At 45.0% G+C, this 23234-nt stretch overlaps 1 protein-coding gene across 1 annotated transcript in view; it reads right to left on the bottom strand.

Annotated features, from left to right (window-relative positions):
• Positions 1–23234, bottom strand: part of GRM4 (glutamate metabotropic receptor 4) — a 290669-nt gene that overhangs the window by 61679 nt on the left and 205756 nt on the right. Inside the window, exon 6 of the mRNA XM_053393018.1 lies at positions 19958–20098. Within this exon, the coding sequence (XP_053248993.1) occupies positions 19958–20098 (141 nt within the window). The remainder of the gene's footprint in view (positions 1–19957; positions 20099–23234) is intronic.

The following is a 23234-nucleotide window of genomic DNA, read 5'->3' on the forward strand; positions in this document are numbered from 1 at the left end:
GTTGGCATATTTCAAAAAGTAAAAACCAGGACACCCCAAAGTTGTTGTTTTAATTCTTTTTCATACTGAATTTAACCTGGTGGTGAAGGGCAGGTAATAAATTTCAACCATGATAATGATGATATCCAGAAGGATACTGCATGACACTGTGCATGCATCTCCCTCTCCCTTATCCCTCTTCTGTGCACAGTGAGAGAAGACGAAGAAACACAGAGATGCAGGAATGATACCCAGCAGCATTCCCAGTCTCTGTCATTGTAACCTTCACTTCAGGATGGGAGCACCATGCTCAGCAGCTGATGTATCAGGCGGAAGAGACGCTACAACAAATTGATAGAGAACTGACCAACAAAAAAAGATTATATCAAGGAGGTAAATTTACAGCCCATCCTTCAAAGTTATAAAAATGCTCTTGGACTACACTGAGATTACTCATGTGAAACCCGTCAAGTTATCCTTTCTTTCCCATTATTGACAAGGACTATTAATCTTCTCCCTCAGCTCAGAGCCCTTCCCGCATTCGTCTCTCAATGAACAGACAAGCCACTCTGTCTTGTCAAGATAATTACATATTTTTAAAAGAAGGTTGTAATAGACTTTAGTCTTGAGCTAAAAACCTCTGGGAGTTTCCTCCCAGCATTTTGCTATGTGGGTCCTATCTGATCTTCCATAAAAGTGGCTATTATTCAATAGCACCCAAAATGTGCATGTTGCCATTTCAGACACTGGTGTAGATGTGCTCTTGGGACTCTAAGCAATGGGACTTGTACCCTATCCATGAATTTCATATGACCTTCAAAATAGGCACCATCTTAAATATGTTCACTGAAGCTGTGCATGACAGCACCAAGCACACCAAGCCCATAAAGTTAGATTAAATTGTTGATTTAATTCCTTTATTTTCAACTTCCAAAAACAGTTCTATTTTCATTATAGGAAAAGGAAAAGGCACATTCTTGTCTCAGAGTCTCTGCTGAGATCTCACTAGAAGTGAGACCAACAAAAAGACTGAGAAAGTTAGGAAAGCAAAAGCCTCAATAATTCTGTCTTTCTCAAACTCTCATGTGGGGTCAAAATACATTGAACATCCTTCACAGCACAATAAATACTGCTTGGATTAGCTAGGAGCATTATCCTGAAAGTTTTGGGGACAATCAGGAAAGGTCCATTTCTAGTAGAAGCTACTATGACTGAAAACATAGCTATTAGTACTCATCTAAGTTTATACACTTCCGTTAAGAAATTCTTTCAGAATTAAAAGCTGAAGTCTCACACTCACAATAAGATCAAGACCATAGCTAAGCCTCAAGGCAGGACTGGAACTGAATTTCAGGAATGGAAGAGAAGGATCGTTTCTCAGCTCACTTTTTAATGCTTGAAAGTCTTGAATCAGAGCTGATTCTGTGATAATTGAGAAAAGGTGAAGGTGTAATTATTCCAGTGGATGAGCACTTGGCAGCTGGGCTCCTAGCAAGCTAGTTTATTGAAAGTAGGCCAACAACATCAAATGTATGACACAGTTTGGAAACCTAGTTCCTGAAAGGCAGCCCCAATATCAGGTTTTGTATATGCTCATTACTTTTCATCCTCTCCTCATCATGTTGCTAGGAAAACGCGTAATTTAGCAACTGGGGCAGGATGTGTCAGATGGCATTTTATGGACTATGTTACACCTCTCCTGTGTCAGTGGCCTATTGGCGTGGGTTGCTGGGACCTGGGTCAAGCAAGTCATTGAAACCACTCGAGTGCCCCTCATCAGAGCCACCAGGCTGCACTGTGCCACCTGTCCATGCAGGGGGGAGCCCGGGCGGACAATGCAGCCCTTGGTTGGCAAATCCTCCCAATGCCTGTGGAGAAGAGCACCGGGGCAGGCCTCCCTCTCTCCGTGCCTGCTCACTGTGGGCCTGAAACTGCTCCGTCACCTTCTCCAGGGTGGGGTAGGGATCCCCATGGTAGCTGCTGGTTGCACCCCCTCAGAAATTTCACTTCTGGGGCCTTGCCCCTCCCCCAGGCCCCCATGCTATCACATTGCTCTGCATACTTCCAAGCAGCCTTCCCTAACCTGTAGCCCTCCAGATGTTTTGGACTACAACTCCCATCAGTCCCAGGTTACTGAAGGCTGCCTTGGAGACAGCCAGCTTTCCACCTCATTTTAAAATCTAACACGATGAATGAACTAGCACAGCAGTCACCCCTGCAACCTAAATGGTGCTGCAGGAAACTAAATGGTGCTGCAGGAGACTAAATGCATTTCTTGTGTCTTAGATTTCTTGCACCTCTGCTATAAAGACTAACACACGGCTAGCTAGCTATTAAGATGCCAACTATAATATTCTGATTTGTGTTCTGTGGACATTCTCCTCTGAGCTGGACAGAGATCCAATATAGGGCATAGCAATTCTAATAATAATGAAAACCCTTCAGTGAAGACAGTGTTGGACATTCAGCTTAAGAAGACCCTGATATTTTTTGAAGCCCCCAGGGGAAAATATTAATATTTTTTGAACTGTGGTCCTTTCCATATTGCATTCCCTCCAAAATCCCTCCTCCCAGAAAATAAGGTCAATTGTATGAGCCTGACCCCCCTCTGCTGCTGTTTTTGTAGACTGGACACAACACCCAAGCTCAAAATTTGCCCAAGAAGACTGATCCACCTTACTACATGCCTGATGCTGAGCAGTGGGTCCTCTCCTTTGAAGGGCCTATAAGAAAAACTTTTGGTGCATTTACTCCGAAAGCACCTGTTCTCTGATGCGCTGAAGCCGTCAGCCCCAACGCCTTTTCACAAGATGCCAATAACTGCTTTAAAAATCTTTTAAAGGACAAGATTAGGTTGGAACCAGCAAACCACAGATCAGAAAACAGTCGTGCAGTGGCATGTTCCAGACAGGAACACAATGAATCTCTTTGAAACTCACAGTAGATTAGGACAGCATAGGGAATGTGACCCTGCTGATTATAATAGCAGGGTCGTGCATCGTTCTACCCATCTGATAATTAATTTTCAAGTACGCAACGAGACTTGCCGGGCACCCCTCTGAGAATGAATGCAGCTATCTTTTCAAGCGCCGGATGAGAAAGGATTAGCATCAATTCCGATCACATCCCAGCTCTGGCTGCGGCTTTCAGCAGGAGTTAATCAAACTCACTCGCTATACCACTCTCTGGAGAGCTCAATTGATGGCCCCCCGGACCACCAAGGGACTTCTGAACCATAACCTTCCCTGCCGTGAGTCACTTCAGGGAGTAATAAATGGCTGCAGACAGCAAACGAGCAATGTCTCAGGGCCAGGTCCAACAAAATATCTTGCATCCACTCAATGTCTTCCCTTGGATGCACTTTACTTTGGAATCTCCCACCCCTGTGGCTTGTTAAAGTATGATTGCACAAACTGTTTCAACTACTTTAAAGGACTGTCCTGGAACGAGCTGAAAGGCCTTGGAAGAAGGGTGGTAGAGCATCTGCCTTGAATGCAGAAGATCCCAGATTTTTGATTCCTTTGCATCTCCAGGTAGCACTGGGAGAGACCCCTGTGGGATACCCTGGAGAGCTGCTGCCAATCAATGTAGACAATCCAGGGCCAGATGGGCCAGTGAGTCTGACTCATGGTAAGGCAGCTTCCCATGCTTCTACAAGCAACACATTATGATTAAATATTTTTGCACATAGGAATTTATGGGACTCATTTCAAAAATCATCCAGTGGATGCAGAATGTTATAGCACAAGATCCCAAAGCACCACACAGCCATTTGCGTCAATGAGCCCTCCACTGATCCCCGTATTATCATCTCCCAATACTATGGAGGAGAGTATTGATCCCATGTTATGTGTGTGACTGGTGAAATGTTGGGGGAAGCCCTGCACTCCTGTCACAGACAACAAAGCTTTCTAATTACTATGCTTCCCATCAGCCCCAGCCTGCATGGCCAATGGTCAAAACATACAGAGGACACCAGGTTGGGGAAGGCTGCTGTATGAGGTTATGGGTACCAGTCTCTCCAAATTCCTGGGTCCAGTAAATGTCAAAATATAAGCCAAGCCAGTTTCCTGACTAGGAAATTGCTTGGGGCGGTGAGCCATCAGGAGGACAAAGGGAAGGTGATGAGCCATTAGGGAAGCCAAAAAGAGGGGAGCTCCCTCTGCTCAGAGTTAGAAGATAAAAGGAGAGTTTAAAGTAGAGTCTTGGCTGGATGTGACCTCGGAGGGAAAATATTGCAGTCTAGTAAAGGCGGCAAACTGGAGAGAAGGTCAGAGCACAATGGCTAATGTCTGTTTGAATCTAGGGCTGCAGTTATGGGAGACACTACCTATTGGGGTGTCAGTGATGTGAACCCCTCCATTGCAGGCTCAGGTTGTATATATGTATAAGTAAACCATATATCATAAAGGCACCACAACCAATGCTGTGTCTCATTTCCAAACGGAAACACGAACCCTGGGTAAGAGTGCCTGGAACCCCTGGAATCTCTGAGACTGGGGTGGTGTGCAACAGTGTGTATTCTAAAATGGCACCATCCACACACATGAGAATGGTATAGGCAGGCTTAGTGCTCTAAGGTTTGCAGAAGTATTCTTTTTGGAGGGAAACTCTGAAGAAGAGAAATAGCCCAGTGAGGACTGTGCATGCCCCCAGAGTACCTGTGTGGCAGTGGAAGGAGGAATTAAATGGAGGCGATGGCTGGCTAGAACTCCAAGCAGGTGCACTGCAACCCTGTGCTAGATTCCATTTGCATTTTCTACCAAAAATAGAACCATTTGCTGATTGTTGGAGGCCTCCTTAAATGTATTTGCCTAGCACTTTGATGGCCTTGAGATGGCAAACAAAATAATCCTCTTTTTACTAAGGTTTTTGGTGGGTTTTGGCTGCTGTCTTGGATTTTGTTTATTGTAACACTGCTTGTTCCCCTGACTTGCATGTGTTCATCCTTGTTTGGATATATCCTTGTATTTGTTTTAGCTTCATGAGTAAGCTGCCTTGGACAAAGTAATGGAAAGTGGATCAGCCAGTGAAGGAGCATCTGCTCCAATATTTTGTGTTCTCCCACCCCCCACTCCTCCCATCCCCCTTTTATACTATGTCTTAAAAGATTGTGAGCCAGCCTGCCGGCAGGTGCTGCCTTATCCTGAACCGGCACACCCACCCAAAATCACTCATGAGCACCTGAAACAAAAACCTGGAGGTAAAATACATTACAAAAAATAAGATAATATTGGTTGTGTTGGTCTCCTTTGTGGCACCATCTGGATGACAGACAGATGTATGTGGGGGGAGGGTTTATCAGATGGGGGGGCTATCTCCACATCAGTTTGCTAATCCTTTCTTTTTAAGTCTCGTGAAAATTTGTCAGTATTTATGTTTCAAATTTCCCCTAATATGCACATTTCTATGCAATTTTGTCCCAAATCCCTGTGTTTGAAAGCAGTTTTCCCTAACATAATGCACTTGTGTAGGTTAATATGTATAATAATTTTATGCACACTTAGCCCTAATATATGCATTTTTGTACAACCTAGATAGCATCTTAAAAAGCAGAGACTTCACCTTGCCAACAAAGGTCCGTATAGTTAAAGCTATGGTTTTCCCAGTAGTGATGTATGGAAGTGAGACCTGGACCATAAAGAAGGCTGATCGCCGAAGAATTTATGCTTTTCAATTATGGTGCTGGAGGAGACTCTTGAGAGTCCCATGGACTGCAAGAAGATCAAACCTATCCATTCTTAAGGAAATCAGCCCTGAGTGCTTACTGGAAAGACAGATTGTGAAGCTGAGGCTCCAGTACTTTGGCCACCTCATGAGACGAGAAGACTCCCTGGAAAAGACCCTGATGTTGGGAAAGATGGAGGGCACAAGGAGAAGGGGACGACAGAGGACGAGATGGTTGGATAGTGTTCTTGAAGCTACAAACATGAGTCTGACCAAACTGCGGGAGGCAGTGGAAGACAGGAGTGCCTGGCATGCTCTGGTCCATGGGGTCACGAAGAGTCGGACACGACTATAACTACTAAACAACAAGAAGACATTACTTGGCTGGAGAGCTGCATTGCAAAATTCAGACAAGTGCAGATTTGCTAGGTTAGCCTTGAAATGCAAACTGAACCAAATTTCTCCCGCACACACAAACAGCAAATGAGAGCATTAGCTAGATGTCAGGAATGGTTTTACACAGTGAGACACACATATATTAAGAAAAAGGCTAAATGGCTTGGAAGAAGTGTTCTAGGTGAGCACTTGCAAGGGGACAGATCAGAGAGATTGGTAAGGGTGAAACAACTTTTCTCTTGGTTGCTTGGGAAAGAATGAGGTTAGTAGTGCTGGAAGGAAAAGGTATCGATGGAGTGGGAGAGGCAGAGGAGAAATGTACGGGTACATGAGACAATGGGGGACACTCATCTCCTGTAGCTAGGAGAGGAGATAAATTCACCAGCACACGGCACTGATGAGGGCATAACAGTTTGAAGATGTCCTAATTGTGTCCCGGGGCACAATGAGCCAGACAACAGAGAGGAGTGACAATTGGGGAACTGACGCAGAGCTCCTCAAAGCACAGCAGTCACGCGTTACTACGGAGACGCACACTCTTTTTGTTGGCAGGTTGTAAACTGTAATTGAAATGAATTCTCAAGGTTGAAATAATCAGGTGAGGTAGCCCCCTTCCTCCTGCTCCCCTCCAGAAAGAAAGGAATACAGACATAGTATTCACATGTTCAGATACAGCCCTTTGCAGCAGACTGTTGAAGGAGAGGGGAGGGGGGTTGTCAGTTATTTTACAGAAATATTATCTGCTTACTGATTCAGGAAATCAGGAAACATTTCCCCAGTTCCTTCTTTCCCACTCACTCTGTCTCCCCTTTGCTTTCACTCATTCATTTAGCTTGCATCACTGAATCCATTAGCTCAAGCTTTCCACAACCTGGTGCTTTCCAGAGATTGGAGGACTCCAACTCCCATCAGCCCTAGCCAGAATGACTAATGACCTGGGATGGTGGGAGCTGTAGTCCCAAACATCTGGAGGCATCAGGCCAGAGAAGGTAGTAATAGATTATGGGAGGCGAGGCCACAGCTCAGAAGCACAACACACCCTTTTACACGCAGTTCCAGATTCTGCCTCTGTGGCATGTCCAGCTCAAAGGATTTCAGGCAGTGGTCCTTGAAGAGCTACTGCCAATTTGAGCTGACTATACTGACGAGAGGTATCAATGGCCGGATTTACTAGAAGGCAGCTCCATATTGATCATATGTCTGTAATTCAACCAGTCAGCATTCCCATGGGGTCTTCCCATGTTAGAAATAAATCCAATTTTTCACCTCCTATTTCACAAAGCCCATACCATATTATGTTGCCTGTCAAAAATGCTTGAAACAACAAAATTTGAAAAAGTTCACCACCATTCAGCATTCATCTCATTGGTCCGGAAATAGTTGTGGGTTGTATCTAACGAAGTTCTACTCAGAGTAGATATACTGAAATTACTGTATCTAAATTAGCATGCCCATCCATTTCAATGGGTCTACTCTGAGTAAAATTAATGTTGGCTTCCACCTCTAGGCTGCAATACAACTTCCCCATCTTATGTTCACCTCTGCAGGCTCAGCTAGCCTTCCACCATTGCAGACCTCCCTCTTTCCCTCACCAAATGTTCAGGCAGGTGGAAACCTCACCAATGGGGAAATCAAATTGACTTCACGCATGTTTTGACAGGCTGGATGGTGATGCTGTCAACGAAGTAGAGAGGAATCAAAGAGAGGAAGGCTTGGAAGGGAAGATAAGCAGCTCCATCATATATACATTGAGTTTGAGATGGCAATGACGAGACATCCTATTACAATATCAGACAGGCGGAATAGAGGACGGTTCTTTCTTCATTACCTTTACTGAGGAAGAAAGACAAAGGGATCCTCCAAATGACCTGTTTATTGAGCCTCCAGCCTCATTTGCTTGCGCAAAGCTTATGTGGAGGTTAAACACTGTCTTTCTTGAGCATTCATTCTGATTTGTTTGCAGAGAGGCAATAAGAATTCATGCTGATTTGCTTTCATGATGTTTATGTATCTTCCTGTTAATCCAGCATCTCTCAAACTGTGTTCTATGGAACCCTGGGGCTCCACAAAGTAGTCCAAGTGGTTCCACAATGAAAAAAGTTTTAATGGCAGACAAGCACACACAATGTCTAATATCCATTGAGCTGCAGCCATGGAGATGAAATGTAAATACTAAAGCAATTGTCCTGGAAGTCCCTTCCCCTTCTTTCCTTCCATTGCCATATTTTCCAAGAATTAAATCAGGAGCAACCGGCAGGCTAGTGTGTGCAGGGCAGTGCTGCTTCCCTGGCTTTTCAATACTATACATTGCTGCTAGTTGCCAAGAGCAGTGGAGAGCTGAGCAAAGTGTGGATTCATCAGCCAAACCAATCATATGCTCTTACACTGTTACGTGGAGGCAACCAAATAGGTGCAATGGCACAATGCAAGCCCTTTTGAATGCTCATTTACCAGGAATGGTCCCCACCCTGACATAATCCATTACTCAAAGGGCTGGAAGAGAAGACAGCCATTGGTTTACCAATGTGGATGTAGCTATGATTGGACCTGAAGGCAGCAAGTCCACCTTATGCAAAGTTCCCATGAACTTTGTTGATCACCTGCACTAAAAATAATATCTGTACATGAAAAAAAATGGGGACATCACGGCCTGTTCATATTTTCACTTTCTGCAGGAGATTGTTTTTTGGTTTTTGGTTTTTTAAACCAACCCTAAAGTTGGAACCGGTCTTCAGACACAGCTTCGCTGTGAGATTTGGAATTCAAAGTGCTAAAGGGAAACGCCAAAGGTCAGGCCCTTCCCCAGATTGACGCTGGATGGAGGAAGTATTTCTACAACCCTCTGGGAAGCAAAATCAACAGGCTCCATCTGGCTGCATTATTTATTTCAATCTGCGCCACAATAAAATGCTATTCCCCCCCGTCTATTTGGTAAGCAAACATTTCTCAGACAAATGCGGAGATAATTTATTTGCTGACAAATTCGAATAATTTAAAGACACTCCTCAGATTGCTGAATTTCACCTGCCTCTGCAAAAAGAATGCTCTTAAAATATTCTCGCTTAATGCTATGTTATCATTAAGATGAAGTGATCAGCAGCTTGCAGCAACTGGTAATGGAGCCAGTGAGTTGCTCTGCAGCACCAGGGATTTCCAGAAGATGATAGCGCCAGTGTATTTCTTAATGAACAAGTTTCCCAATTTATGTACATGAAGACATAATGCACATATCGGTGTAAGCACATAACTCAAAAACTGGTGCTGCTATCATTATGAGGAAAGAGGGAAAGCAGAAAGAGACTGATGATCTGAGGTTTATGTTTCAGATCTATGCTCTGAACAACTTTAAAACTGGAGAGGAAGCATTTGGGTATGAAACATAAGAGGAGGATAAAAAGGAGGGTGAAGGATATACATGCACAGGCTACAAGGAAATGATAGGTTAGAACCAAGGCCAGATTAAGGTGGTTTTGGCCCCTGGTACAGTTCCCAAAATGGGAAGGGCAGGGCCTGCCCACGCATGAGGTGAACTGAAGCAGCAGTTTTAGGTGGCATAATCCCACAGGGTGCCCTCCTGCTCAGCCTCATTACTGGGATGGCACAGTGGTGGTTTCCAGTGAAATCCCACTGGAAGCCACACCCATGTGACTCCAGTAAGCAAGGGGTGGGTAGCAGCAACTTCCCATTTCACCTCAGGCAGCAAAATAGGATGGGCATCCCTTGTGGAGAGAAGAGGGGCTTCCCCCCAAAAGAAAAAAAGAATGCAGGAAATAAGGTCCAATAAAATACATCTTGGGGTATCTTAAAAACTAACCAATTTATTATTGCATAAACTCTTGTGGACTACAGAAAATACTCTGAGCATGTGCAATTTCACAACTCTCAGCAAAACACAAACAAGGAGTTTGGAATAGGTAAATCTATGCCAGCTGATGTCCCTCATTCTGGCTCAGCTGGAGATATGCCAGTGTAAGTCCTCCATTCTGACTCAGCCTGGACTCTGCCAATTCGCTGGGCTGAGGCCAGGGCAAGTCCTGGGAATGGGGCATTCTGTGGGGAATGGTAGGAACATTGCCACAATGGAGCAGGGGGAGACTTACTTCTTTTCTAAACTCCATTCAGCTTAGTCATGTTTGGTGTAAGTCAAACTATTTTAAAGGCTTCCTCTCAACCCCCATGACAGGCTCAGATCGGCTTAGTCAGCAGTTGCACTTAGGTTTTGTCCTTAGGTGCAGTACTACAAAAGCACATAAGTTAGGCATGAGTTCTCACAGGTCCAGAGCAAAACAGAGTAAAGACAGTGAGTTGAATACTAGATAGACAGACGAATGGAATATGAGCTAAATACGGCTCTGCTTTTATTCAATGTTCTATATGCACCCATCAGCTACATGGCTGATCTGCAAGGCCCTGATCCTTAACTGTGCAGTCTTGACAGTCACAAAGACATGTGCTCCGACCTCTCAGCAGTCTTTTCAAATGTGCAAATGGTGACGCATAGCAGAAGGCAAAGAGAGCGAGAGAGAGAGATAGTCCCCATCTTCTCTTTTTGCCTGTCTCTGAAAGGAAATAAGAAGCACACAATTTCCCTCTCTCAATGCCTGTAAGTAACAGGCCATTTTCCTGAGTTTGACGTTGGGCTCCACGTCTGATTTCACTCCTGAAAAAACAACATCCTTCACAGTAGCCTAGGAATGAGCCGTCACTAACCAGGCAGGTTATATGAGGACATGGAAAGTTGCAGCCATCTTACTGGAAGTTTGCGGGGGGGGGGGAGAAGCTCTGCTGAACTACAAATAAATACCCATCACTTTCAGCATTTTATTGGCAGACATGAGCATCTGAGTAACAACACTCAAATTGTTCTTCTCAGCTACACAGAACCTTCTAAGCTCCATCAAGTTGCAGCCATGTACTGAATTCTCCTTCTTCAGGACTTGAGTCACTCTCCTTTTAGGAATCTCATGGTCTTCTGGCCTTATTCTTTACAAATTTTCCCACTTCCTTGTATCCATGTGTAGCTATACTTGCCAGTTTCATGCCTCTGACAAAGTGGGCTCAAGTCCACAGGAGTTTATGCCACAATAAATGTATGAGAATTTAAGATGGCACAGCAGCCTTGCTGTTTTGGCTACAACAGGCTATCATGGCTACTCGTGATGGTAGGCTTCCCTTTGAGGCTAGTGCTCAAAAGAAGCTTGTTTCAAATTGTTGGCACCACCATGCCTTTTTAAATATCAGACATGGACTTGGAACTAACTTGAAGTTCATCACACAGAGAGCCAATTCCTCTGTCATGTTTAATGCTCAGGAGATGACAACTTGAAAGGGGCCTTGTGAGCGTGTACATGGAAAAGCAGCAACTGAATGTATTATCTGTATCTTTTCCAAGGACAATCTCCAGGTTTTGTTGTTTCCTTTCTAGTCACTGAATTGGCAGCAGCTTCCACGATCAAATTCCAAGCATAATTATTTAAGCTTCCTTAATTGTGGAAGGTGAGGTCATTATGCATAATCCTCAATGGGCCTTGGGAAACATGCATATCTTGAATGAATGTTGTATACACACTGCTTACTACTGAATCAGAACAAACAGCAACCTGGTTTTCTGAGGATTGCCATTTGTTCCGATTCAGCAGTAAACAACAGTTTTTTCCCGGGGAGAGTGGTGGGACAAACAAAAAACAAAAAAACACCCTACTCGGACCTGGACTTGGAAAACACAGGTCTGTGCCTGGAAAGCACAATGCTAAAGGAAGTCTGGATGAGCCCCTAGACTTGCATTCCATGTCAAAAATTATACTGCACCAGAAAGCACCAACCCTCTTTATTTCTATGATCATTGTTATATATTTGAATCAGAATCATTTTTCTAGATGTGCTGTAAATTTCTCAGAGTCCCTGGAAATTTAAACAGATGCCTGCCTCTATGGGCCATTTTGAGGCATCAAGAAATCAAATTAGGATAAACAGAAAGCAACACCTGTCCAGGAGTGTCTGTTTGGAAGCACATGACTTGCATCCATGAAACACAGGACTTTGCTGCTGCCTGCTCAAAAGACTTTTATATATATTTGGAGACTGTCTTATATTTTCTTCCTTTGTCACATTTGCTTTCTCTCATCTCACCTCACCCTTGAACCTGCAAACCATTCTGAGATGCTGGCATCATGGAAGAGGAAGAGGGGGCACTAAGGAGCATCTCCCCCTGCTCTGCTGAAAGACCAGCAACTTTTGTATCCTCCTCTCCTTGAAATATTTCCATTTCAGCTGGTCATTACAAGACTATATAACTTTTTAAAAAAAGCTTTTCTTTTTCCACCTCTCTCTCAAACCCTTTCCCCCTTTTCTATCATGCCTTTTAGATTGTAAGGCTGAGGGCAGGAATGGTTTTATCACTGGTATTTGTGGGAAGCCCCCCATTCCCACAAATCTTTTTGTTGAAGTGCAGGATAGAAATGCTTTAACTAAATAAGAAATAACAAGAGAACCCAATAATGTCCAAATAAATTGTGTAGTCACCCACAAGCTTGCTGCATGGCAAATGACTTGGTGATGCTGCAACAGGTAACGGTGGTTTGGTTCCGTGGCACATCAGCCCACTGATGGAACAGGGATTCTTACAGCAGGCAGGAGGCAACCTACAGCCCCACCACGTCTCTGCCTGAAAGCCCAGACACCTTTATCTGTCTTTGCCCAGCAGGAGGCAAGCAGTAAATCTCTCCCATCTTTCAGTAAACATATCACCTCAACCACATGGCTGTCAAGAAGACAGATTCCCTGTGTGCCTTGTTTACTACTCTAATCCCTCCCAGTCAGTTTTAGTTGGAAATAGCAAAAAATACAGATGACCACATAATGACAGCAAAAATGGACCAGGGGCCGACACACACAGAAACAACCCCACGCCCTTGTAATTTATAGTCATTACAAGACAGGAAAGGACGGCAAAAGGGAAACACTTTTGCAGTATTGTAACAAAGCTCCGTGGTCCTGACCTGTGCAAGTTCAGTGACCATAGCATTCATACTTACTCAACTATTGGAGATTTGCCTTCTATAGCCCCAGAACTATCACCCTTGAGAAGTTACAGGGTCCATTGCATCCAGCAGAACCACTAGTGTTGATGCCTTCCTTGGGCTTTCTGGGCCAGGAGGCTGGGTGCACAAACCACCTTTCTAAATTTTGCACAATGCCCCAGGGCCACAATACTCATGGGCATTGTGGGACATGGCAGGACAAAGCTATCCAGTACTATTGAGAGATAGCCATGCACACAGGGCCAGGCAGCTGCGACCTGTCATTTATGACATGACTGGCTGGGGCTGATGAGAGCTGTAGTCCAACATGAAATTGGACACCAAACTGGAGAAGGCTGATGCAGAGCTTTTGGCAAATTACTGGAAATGCTGTGAGGTCAATTGCTAAGTTGGACTGATACCTCCCTTTCAATGTCTTTTTGAGTCATGTAAAGGGGAAAGTGTAAAGGATGTGCTTGGTGCTTTTAACCTCTGCACTCTTGTGGGCTCAAAAGTGAGCAAATCCATTGCAGTGCACTGCTCGTGAACAAGATGCCTCAACCACAATTGCAGCTCCACACATTATTGCCAGCTGACATGAAAGTGTAGATTCTGTGACTTAGAAGAACACAGGGTCTCAAAGCACAGAAACATACGTAATGATTTTACATGCTTACATGAGCGGGGAGTGGATTTGTGAGTATTATTTGGAGAGGTGAAGCTAGTCCTGTTCAGTGCATGACCAATGTGAATCGTAGCAGGGAAGACTGGATACCCAGGGTGAATGGAGAGGGGTTCATTTCTACTCCCACCCTCTCTGATCTTAATAAAACTGTGCCTCTGATGTGAAATGACAGAAGCCCTGGTGCTGGGCACCTCTTGCCTGAAGCACCAATTAAAATATTTCACTCCATAAAAATATATAGCCTCATGCACAATACAATGCAAAATTGTTGTTAAAGGGAGAAGGGAAAAACCCCCAGAGAAACTGGCTGCCATGTAAATGATACAAAGTCTTCAAGCCAGGAGTACAGAAAGTGACTGGGACCTCTCCTTTATCTGTGCGTTGTCACATCCACTCACCCTCCTCACCAGACACTGTGCCTCTGTGGAATTCATGGGTGCCACAGTCGCTCAGAGGAGAGTACAGAAAGAAGAACAGGGACAGAGCAACATACCTAGACCCAGAACCGTTGCCCCTGCTTCTTCATCTCTTTTTCTCTTGCTCAGGGTATGTTCAGATGATGCTGTCGCTACTTAGCAGCCTGCCCTGCATTGCTTCTAACTGCGTGGAGAAGAAGACGTCAGGCCCAGAAGCTATGAGCCTTGTAACACTTCTTTCTTTGTCCTCCATGCCCATGTTCCTGTTTCCCCTACGCAAGTGGTACTGCAACACAAGGTTGCACTATGGAGTGCCTCTGTTGCAATGTGGAGGGCTTCTGTTCAGGGTTCCATCCACCGAGCCATGCCTTTTCCCAGGATACTCCATTACATTACTCCCCACCCCACTGCCTTTTTTTTGGTCTAACTCCCCCCTCATCCCCCCCCCAAAAAAAGGAAAAACCAATCAGTGTGCTGGAGCAACTGAGCATTTTCAGTCTTCATTAGACTGGTTTGAAAACACTGAGTTTGTTTCAGCAGTTTGCTGGCACTTCTGCAGACCTTGAGGTTCCCCAAAGTCTACAGATATCTCGTTCTTCTGTGTAGATAGGGCTATTTTGACGACATAAAAGATTGGCATTTGGATACTCTGTTTGTGATTAAGATACTGGGTGAATAGTCTGCACAACAGCACCGCACAGATAGGATTCTGTTGTACAAGCAGAAACTTGCATACACAGATTTAAGAGATCTTATAGAAAAGAATACCAAGGCAGTGGTGAGAGTATGGGACAGAAGCTGGGATGGAAGGATTCAATTGGAGGGCAGCCAGCCAGATATGTAACAGAAAGAATATGTTTGTATTCAGCACTTATGAACAGAAGGCTCAAAATGATAGCAGACTCTAAGAAAGATGCATCCATGCCTTCAGAATAAACTAGTACTAATCCCTTTATTCTGTCTATCTATTTAATTGGCAATTTTCATCCTGCCCTTGGTTCAGTGCAATCAATGCTGTTTCCGTTCCACTTCAGATCAGCTTCCACTAAAGCCTATATGGTTTGTCTCACTATCCTCTGTGGCCAAAAAATAGTCAATTAATTTCAGTGCATTTGGGTGGAAGGGAAACAGCAAAAACAATGCAGTAAATAACGTAATTATGCCACTGTGCACTGGGGAAAAAAATTATAGTAAATACTGCTTATATTTGCTTGCATGATTTCTGTTCCTGATCTCTGATGAACATTGCAGGAATTTCTGCTCCCATTTCCAACAGGATCCTCTGACATCTCTAATATGAGCACCAACAAAAGAAAAAAGTATGGACTGTAGAGCAAAGCTCAACTTCTATGACTCTCATGTCTTTTGGTCTAGCTCTAGTGGATGGGGAAAAGGCAGTGTGGTGTGGTGGTTAGTTTGTCAGACTAGGACCTGGGAGTCCAGAGTTCAAATCCCCATGTGGTCATGCAGCACACTATGTAACTATAGCCTGGGTAGCTCAGCTGGTTAGAGCATGGTGCTGATAACACCAAGGTTACAGGTTCGATTCCCATATGGGACAGCTGTGTATTCCTGCATTGCAGGAGTTGGACTAGACGATCCTCAGGGTTTCTTCCCACTCTACAGTTCTATGACCTTGGGCCAGTCACTGCCTCTCAGCCCAATCTACCTCAGAGGGTTGTTGTGGGAGAGAACCATGTATGCCACTTTGATCTCACTGGATAAAAAGGTAGGGTATGAACATGATGAATGGATGGATGGATGCTCCATTGTGCATCTTGACAATACAGGCACATAGGAAGTGGCCTTATACCAACCAAGCCAGACCACTGGGTCCATCTAGCATAGTACTGTCCACACCAAGAGACAACAGCTCTCTCAATTTTCAGACGGGGGACATTCCCAGCCCTACCTCAAGATGCCAGAGACTCAACCCAGGACCTTCTGTTTATTAAGCAGATGCAATACTACTGAGCTACAACCATTCAAGGGAATTTAAGCATTTACCTGTGACACCATTCTTGGTGTGCTCAAACACACACACACACACACACACACACACACACACACACACACACACAGTTACAGGTAGGTAGTTGTGTTGGTCTGCCGTAGTCGAAACAAAATAAAAAAAAAATCCTTCCAGTAGCACCTTAGAGACCAACTAAGTTTGTTATTGGTATGAGCTTTCGTGTGCATGCACACTTCTTTAGATACACTGAAACAGAAGTCACCAGACCCTTACATATGGTGAGATGGTGGGGAGGGGTATTACTCAGAAGGGTGGTGGGAATGGGTGATTGGCCATTTACCAAACTTAAAACCATGGAGAGACCTGGTCTGAAGAGACACATTGGATTCTTATCTCATTATACAGGATAAAGCTATTTTTAGCCATCTCACCCCTTGCTTTTTCCTGTAAGACCAATTGCAGTTGTTAACAGTCGTCAACAGGTTTACCACACCTATCAGCCAATCACCCATTCCCACCACCCTTCTGAGTAATACCCCTCCCCACCCTCTCACCATATATAAGGGTCTGGTGACTTCTGTTTCAGTGTATCTGAAGAAGTGTGCATGCACACGAAAGCTCATACCAATAACAAACTTAGTTGGTCTCTAAGGTGCTACTGGAAGAAATTTTTAAAATTTTGTTTTGACAGAGAGAGAGAGAGAGAGAGAGAGAGAGAGAGAGAGAGAGGAGGGAGGGAGGGAGGGAGCTACATGCCTTCTATTCCTATTGTTGCTTTTATTCAGATCCAGCATACTGAACATGCCAACTTTCCCAGCTGAGGGCAAAGCACTAAACACAGAGTTGGTACCAAGCAGAGGGAGCTGGAGAGCTTCCCAACTGTCAGTTCCTGTTTCAGAGAAGAATCAAAGGCAGCAACATGGCAATAAGGATAGAAAGTGGGCTGATCTGAGAGGCTGTAAGAGGAAACCAAATGAAAGATTTCTAAAGCAGCCCCAAGTAATATGAATGCCTTGAATATTTTATATAATCACCGAATGGGGGCTGGGGAGACATTGCCATGGCACAGGATCCCTACCCAGCACACAGCTCTATAACCTGCCGAAATGGATTTTCAAACAAATCATTTTTAAATGTGTGTTCTCAGGGGAGGAGAAAAAGGGGCGGAGGGGGGGGAGAGAATACAGAGGGAAGAGTTACTGAGATAGATACGACTGATGCCGAGATGGGGTAATGGAAATTTACGAGCAAACGAGGGAAGAATTAGTGTGGCGTGGAGAAGGGACGGATGGTAAATAATTCAACAGGAAATGAATGTGTGGTTGGAGGTGCATGTGGAGAGACAGCAAGGCTAAGGAGAGCGGCACCCAAGGGGGCTTCGGAATGTGCCCAGTGGGTCATGAGATAAATGTGGGGTTGGCATTATTTAATGATCACAAAGAAGGCAAGGCATTTAGCTGCCTCGTTTGCTCATTTCTGTCATGCCCCTTCAGGGCTTTCAGCACCCACTTTTGATTCCTGAGTCACGGCTCCTGGGCTTATATGCCAAAGAGGCATAATCCCCCCCAAACGTGCTTCTGTTCCACCATCCCTGATGTCAAACAGTTCTGCCAATGCACGTGATCTATAGCCCTGCCTTTGTGCTAAACAAGACCCACATACAGGGCCAGCCCTACTGTTAGGCAGAATGAGGTGACTGCTTCAGACGGCAGGCGCCAGGATGCAGGGGTGGCAGCCCCCAGCCATTCCTCCTGAACCTTCTGGCTGTAGCCTTCTGCGCAAAGCTCTATGTGCCATGGAGACTGTCCTGCACCCTCAAAGTTTCCCTGTGGCTTTCAGGTGTGGTGCAGGACATAGGGACATAGGAAGCTGCCTTCTACTGACTCTATCTAGCTCAGTATTGTCTATACTGATTGGCAGCAGCTGCCTTGGGTTTCAAACAGGAAGTCTTTCCCAGTCCTACTTGGAGATGTCAGGGATCGAACCAGAGACCTTCTGCATGCAAAACAGATGCTCTGCTGTTGAGCCATGGCCTTTACAGTGCACAGCCTGACTGCTAGTTTTAAAGGAGGATTTAGCTGCCACTTGAGTCAGGTTCTGCATGTGAAATTCTGGGGTGCCATCTTGTCCTTTGCCTGAGGCAGCAAAATGTCTTGAGCTGGCCCTGTCCACACAGCCACGTCAATCTTCTTCTGAGACAATCCTTTTCTTCCTCTCCTCCTTCCTCTCCCGCTGACGCACAGCAAGTCTTCCTCCCCCAGAACAGCCCTGACTACTGCAGACCCTGCTACTTTCCCGACACTGAAAAAACAATATCAGTAAAGGATAGCAATAATGATATAGTGCTTTCAGATGTCCAATGAAAGTTCAGAGATCTGTAGCAATCGCTTGCAGAGCACTTTGGGAAATTAGGCCGAGGACCACATAAAATTAGGTTGAAAATCCTCACATGGATTTAGGAGCCATAGGATGACTCCCCTTGTTTTATAGCATAGCTGTAAGGTGGTTCAAAGAGGGGACGCGGGTGGCGCTGTGGGTAAAACCTCAGCGCCTAGGACTTGCCGATCGCATGGTCGGCAGTTCGAATTCCCGCGGTGGGGTGCGCTCCCGTTGCTCGGTCCCAGTGCCTGCCAACCTAGCAGTTCGAAAGCACCTCCGGGTGCAAGTAGATAAATAGGGACCGCTTACTAGCGGGAAGGTAAACGGCATTTCCGTGTGTGCTGCGCTGGCTCGCCAGAGCAGCTTTGTCACGCTGGCCACGTGACCCGGAAGTGTCTGCGGACAGCGCTGGCTCCCGGCCTCTAGAGTGAGATGAGCGCACAACCTTAGAGTCTGTCAAGACTGGCCCATACGGGCAGGGGTACCTTTACCTTTTAAGGTGGTTCAGTACTATTATCTGCATATTGCTGGTCAAGGGGAAGGCTAAGGTTGAGAGAAAGTCACATACTTGGTGAGTTCATGGTAGAGGGAGATTAAAAGCAGGGAGAGGTGTCCTGATTCATAATTCACTCATTTATTTATTTTCTCAAGTTTATATCCCACCCTTTCTCCCGAAGGAGCCCAGGGCAGCAAGTCACTATGACTCAGTCACCATGGTATACCAGTTCTGAGTGTTTCCACCCTGATCGCCATCTCAGTGCACCATCATTCCAGTCAACTTTGCTCCAGACAAGGCTGGATTTAGGTTTGATGAGGCCCTAAGATACTGAAGGTAATGGGGCCCTTTATATGTCCAACTGTCCTTTGTCAACAACAAATTGTCACTGTTTTTTGTGTTGAATATATGCTATATGGTAATTTATGGACCTAATAGGTATCTAAAGCCATTTGCACATCGTTGCCATGCAACCAGTCCATGCAGAATGTAGGCACCCTATATATAGAAATGAGCAAACCAGTGATATTTTAGGGAGCAGGCTAGCAGGTGGGGCCCATTACTTACATCATAGGAGCCTACACAACACAAAACACTGTTGCTGTATGTAGGTTTTATTTTATTTGGTTTTCATCTTATATTTTGGAAATGTACATCCAGGGGTTTTTTCCCTTTAAATTTTTTTGTGGGGCCCAAGAGAGTGGGGCCCTAAGCTATAGCCTGTTTAGCTTATATGTAAATCTGGCACTGGCTCCAGCTCATTCCCACATCTCTAGAAATTTACATCAAGATTGATCTCTCTTTCACGTCATGGCACTAGACGTCATGGATGATCTGATAGTGTGTTCTCTTGTTACAAGCTTAGGAATGGGATTTGGTAACAACATCCTAGCCTGGTTCATCTACACACACCCTCCACACCCCTCCCATCTGCCCATAGCATCTTACTTGTGCACTTCTTGAAGGCACTGCCTTTCTTGAGAGCATGGCGGCTCAGCTTGCAGTGGAAGTTGTCCTCCCAAAATTCAGCAAACCAAATGTTACGACGGTTATTGTCCAGGGTCCTGCTGGAGAAATAGCGATCAAAACCTAAGAGGAAAAGGAAGAGAGAGGTGATAGAAACACGAGGAAGGTCTTGCAATCAAAACATATGAGACCTGCTGCAGCTGTAAAAGGAAGTCTGCCACTTTCAGTGTCTACAAAGGTGAAAGGGGCTTTTAAGCTATTGAAATCAAGTGTTCAGAAATGAATAGATAAGGAAAGGGTGGATATTTATTGTGGAATAAGTGCTCTTCATGCTTGCAAATTTTGGTGGTGTCAAAATGCCAGTCTGTTTTTTCCTCCTCATTTAATATGGATTTTCCCTGTATTTAATCTGGTAAATTAAATAAAACCTGTTGCCAACAAACCATTTATGATAACTCATTGAGCAGCTGCAATATTGAGTCTCCATCTGGAAGTACCCACAGAGATTCAAGATACTGATGGTCAAAGTGATTTATTTCCTGTTCACCTGCATGTGCTCATTCATAAGTCCAAGTTGCCCTATTTCTGCAGTAATCTGTGAATCTTTAATTTAGAAAACCACATGAAAAATTCATATTTAAATTCACATTTTCTCATAAAATATGCATTTCTAAATATATTTTCTTTCAAAGTACACATTTCTAAATGTATTTTAGCCTAACTATGCGTTTTATGGACATTTTGGTATTTTTTAAAAAAACCAAGAACTGGATCCATTCCAGTCTGGCTTCCGCGCTGGTCATGGGACCGAGACAACTCTGGTTGCCCTAACAGATGATCTTCGTAGACAGCTGGATCGAGGCGGGTCGGGGCTGCTGATTCTTCTAGATCTGTCAGCAGCTTTCGACATGGTCGATCACGAACTTCTGGACCACCGCCTTGCCGACGTGGGGATCCAGGGCACAGTCCTTCAATGGCTGCGCTCGTTTCTCTCTGGTCGGGGACAGAGGGTGGCGCTTGGGGGGGAATTGTCATCGCGCCACTCCTTGGTGTGTGGAGTACCTCAGGGTGCGATACTCTTCCCAATGCTTTTCAACATCTTTATGCGCCCCCTCGCCCAGCTTGTCCGGAGTTTTGGGCTGGGTTGCCATCAGTATGCCGATGACACCCAACTCTATCTGTTGATGGATGGCCATCCTGACTCGGCCCCAGACACACTGACCAGATGTCTGGAAGCTGTGGCTGGATGGTTACGTGGGAGCCGGTTGAAGTTAAATCCTTCGAAGACAGAGGTCCTGTGGCTGGGACGGGACGATATGGGATTGGGGGGGGGCAATTCCCATCTCTTGCGGGGGCGCAGTTAGTGCCAGCACCATCCGTTAAGAGTTTGGGTGTAATCTTCGACACCTCCCTTTCCATGGAGGCGCAGATTGCAGCTATAACAAAGGCGGCATTTTTCCATCTCCGCCAAGCTAAGCAGTTGGCTCCTTACCTCTCTCGCCCTGACCTAGCCACTGTGATCCACGCGACGGTCACCTCCAGACTGGATTATTGTAACTCGCTCTACGTGGGGCTGCCCTTAAGACTGACCCAGAAACTCCAATGGGTGCAGAATGCTGCAGCGAGACTCCTTACGGGGTCTTCGCTGCGAGATCACATTCATCCGGTGCTATATCAACTGCACTGGCTCCTGGTGGAGTACAGGATCAGGTTTAAGGTGCTGGTTTTAACCTTTAAAGCCCTATACGGCCTAGGACCCTCGTACCTACGGGACCGCCTCTCCTGGTATGCCCCACAGAGAAACTTACGGTCTTCAAATAAAAACATCTTGAAGGTCCCAGGCCACAGAGAAGTTAGGCTGGCCTCAACTAGAGCCAGGGCTTTTTCGGCTGTGGCTCCGCCCTGGTGGAACACTCTGTCACAAGAGACTAGGGCCCTGCGGGACTTGACATCTTTCCGCAGGGCCTGCAAGACAGAGCTGTTCCGTCAGGCCTTTGGCCAGGGCACAGCCTGACTCCCTCCCTCGGCAATCTTCGCGGAGCTCTGGCCCAATGGTGGCCAGTGGCTTGAATTTAATTAATTTTATAATGAATGATTTTAGAGTGTTGTTTGTCTTGTACTTTTGTATTGTTTTATTGTTGTTAGCCGCCCTGAGCCCGGCTTCGGCTGGGGAGGGCGGGATATAAATAAAGTTTGTTATTATTATTATTATTATCAGTCCAGGAGGTGGGGATCAGGTCTGTTTATATTGGAATGTGCAAAGAACAACTTCTTCAAACACTGAGGACCTTTATAATCCTTCAGCTGATTATCCAGTCCAATGATGCACAGGTTGAATGGTCAGTTGAAGATATAGATATATATATCTAGAGAGGGCAGTGATTCTGAGTCACAGCTCCAATGCTCAAAGCAGGATTTTCACTGTTTCAATGCCATCACACGACAGTTCTTTATAACCAGGTAAGCCCCTGTTTGGGCATTCTCCCCACTACTTATAATTACCATCATGAAAAGGGGTTAGCAAAGATAAAGTCCATTGACCCTGTGACAGACACCCTCACTTAAGCACCTTCTGAAAGTCCTCACTCCTGGGTTAGAGTCTTGGACATCAGGTTCAAATCTCCACTTGGCCATGATCCCAACCAGTCACAAACACTTAGCACTTAGCCTAATTCACCCCATAGGGTCGTTCTGAAAACAAAATGGGAAGGGGGACCATATATGCTGCCTTGAACTTGGGGGGGGCAGAGCTGGGATATAAATGTAATAATAATATAATATTATATATACCCCAGTGTAAATAAATAAATAAATAAATAAATAAATTTATTTATACCCCACCCATCTGGCTGGGTTTCTCCAGCCACTCTGGGTGGCTTCCAACAGAGCACTAAAACAGAATAAAATGTCAAACATTAAAAACTTTCATTAAAAAAATAATAATGCAAAATTACTTAACCAATAAAGAAATTGGGAGCGGAACAGACCTGCACAAATGAGAAAGCAAGCAGAAAAACAGAAGTGTTAACTTACAGTGCCCTAAGCTGAAATTGGTATACATTTAAAAGGCAAGTTAGTCGCTTATAGCAATTGTTAAAGCAATTGTCCATTAGCTCCTCCACCAGCTTTGATCTTAAGCCAAAGCAAACAAGTTGAGGTTTCTGCACCCTCAAATCCAGGTGCACATGAGTTTCACAGCCTCAAGTCAAGCAAAGACTAACAGGCAGCCTGGAAAACACCTCTTTTTAAGGGAAAACAA

Source organism: Podarcis raffonei, chromosome 6 (genome assembly GCF_027172205.1).
Source record: "Podarcis raffonei isolate rPodRaf1 chromosome 6, rPodRaf1.pri, whole genome shotgun sequence".
NCBI lineage: Eukaryota > Metazoa > Chordata > Lepidosauria > Squamata > Lacertidae > Podarcis > Podarcis raffonei.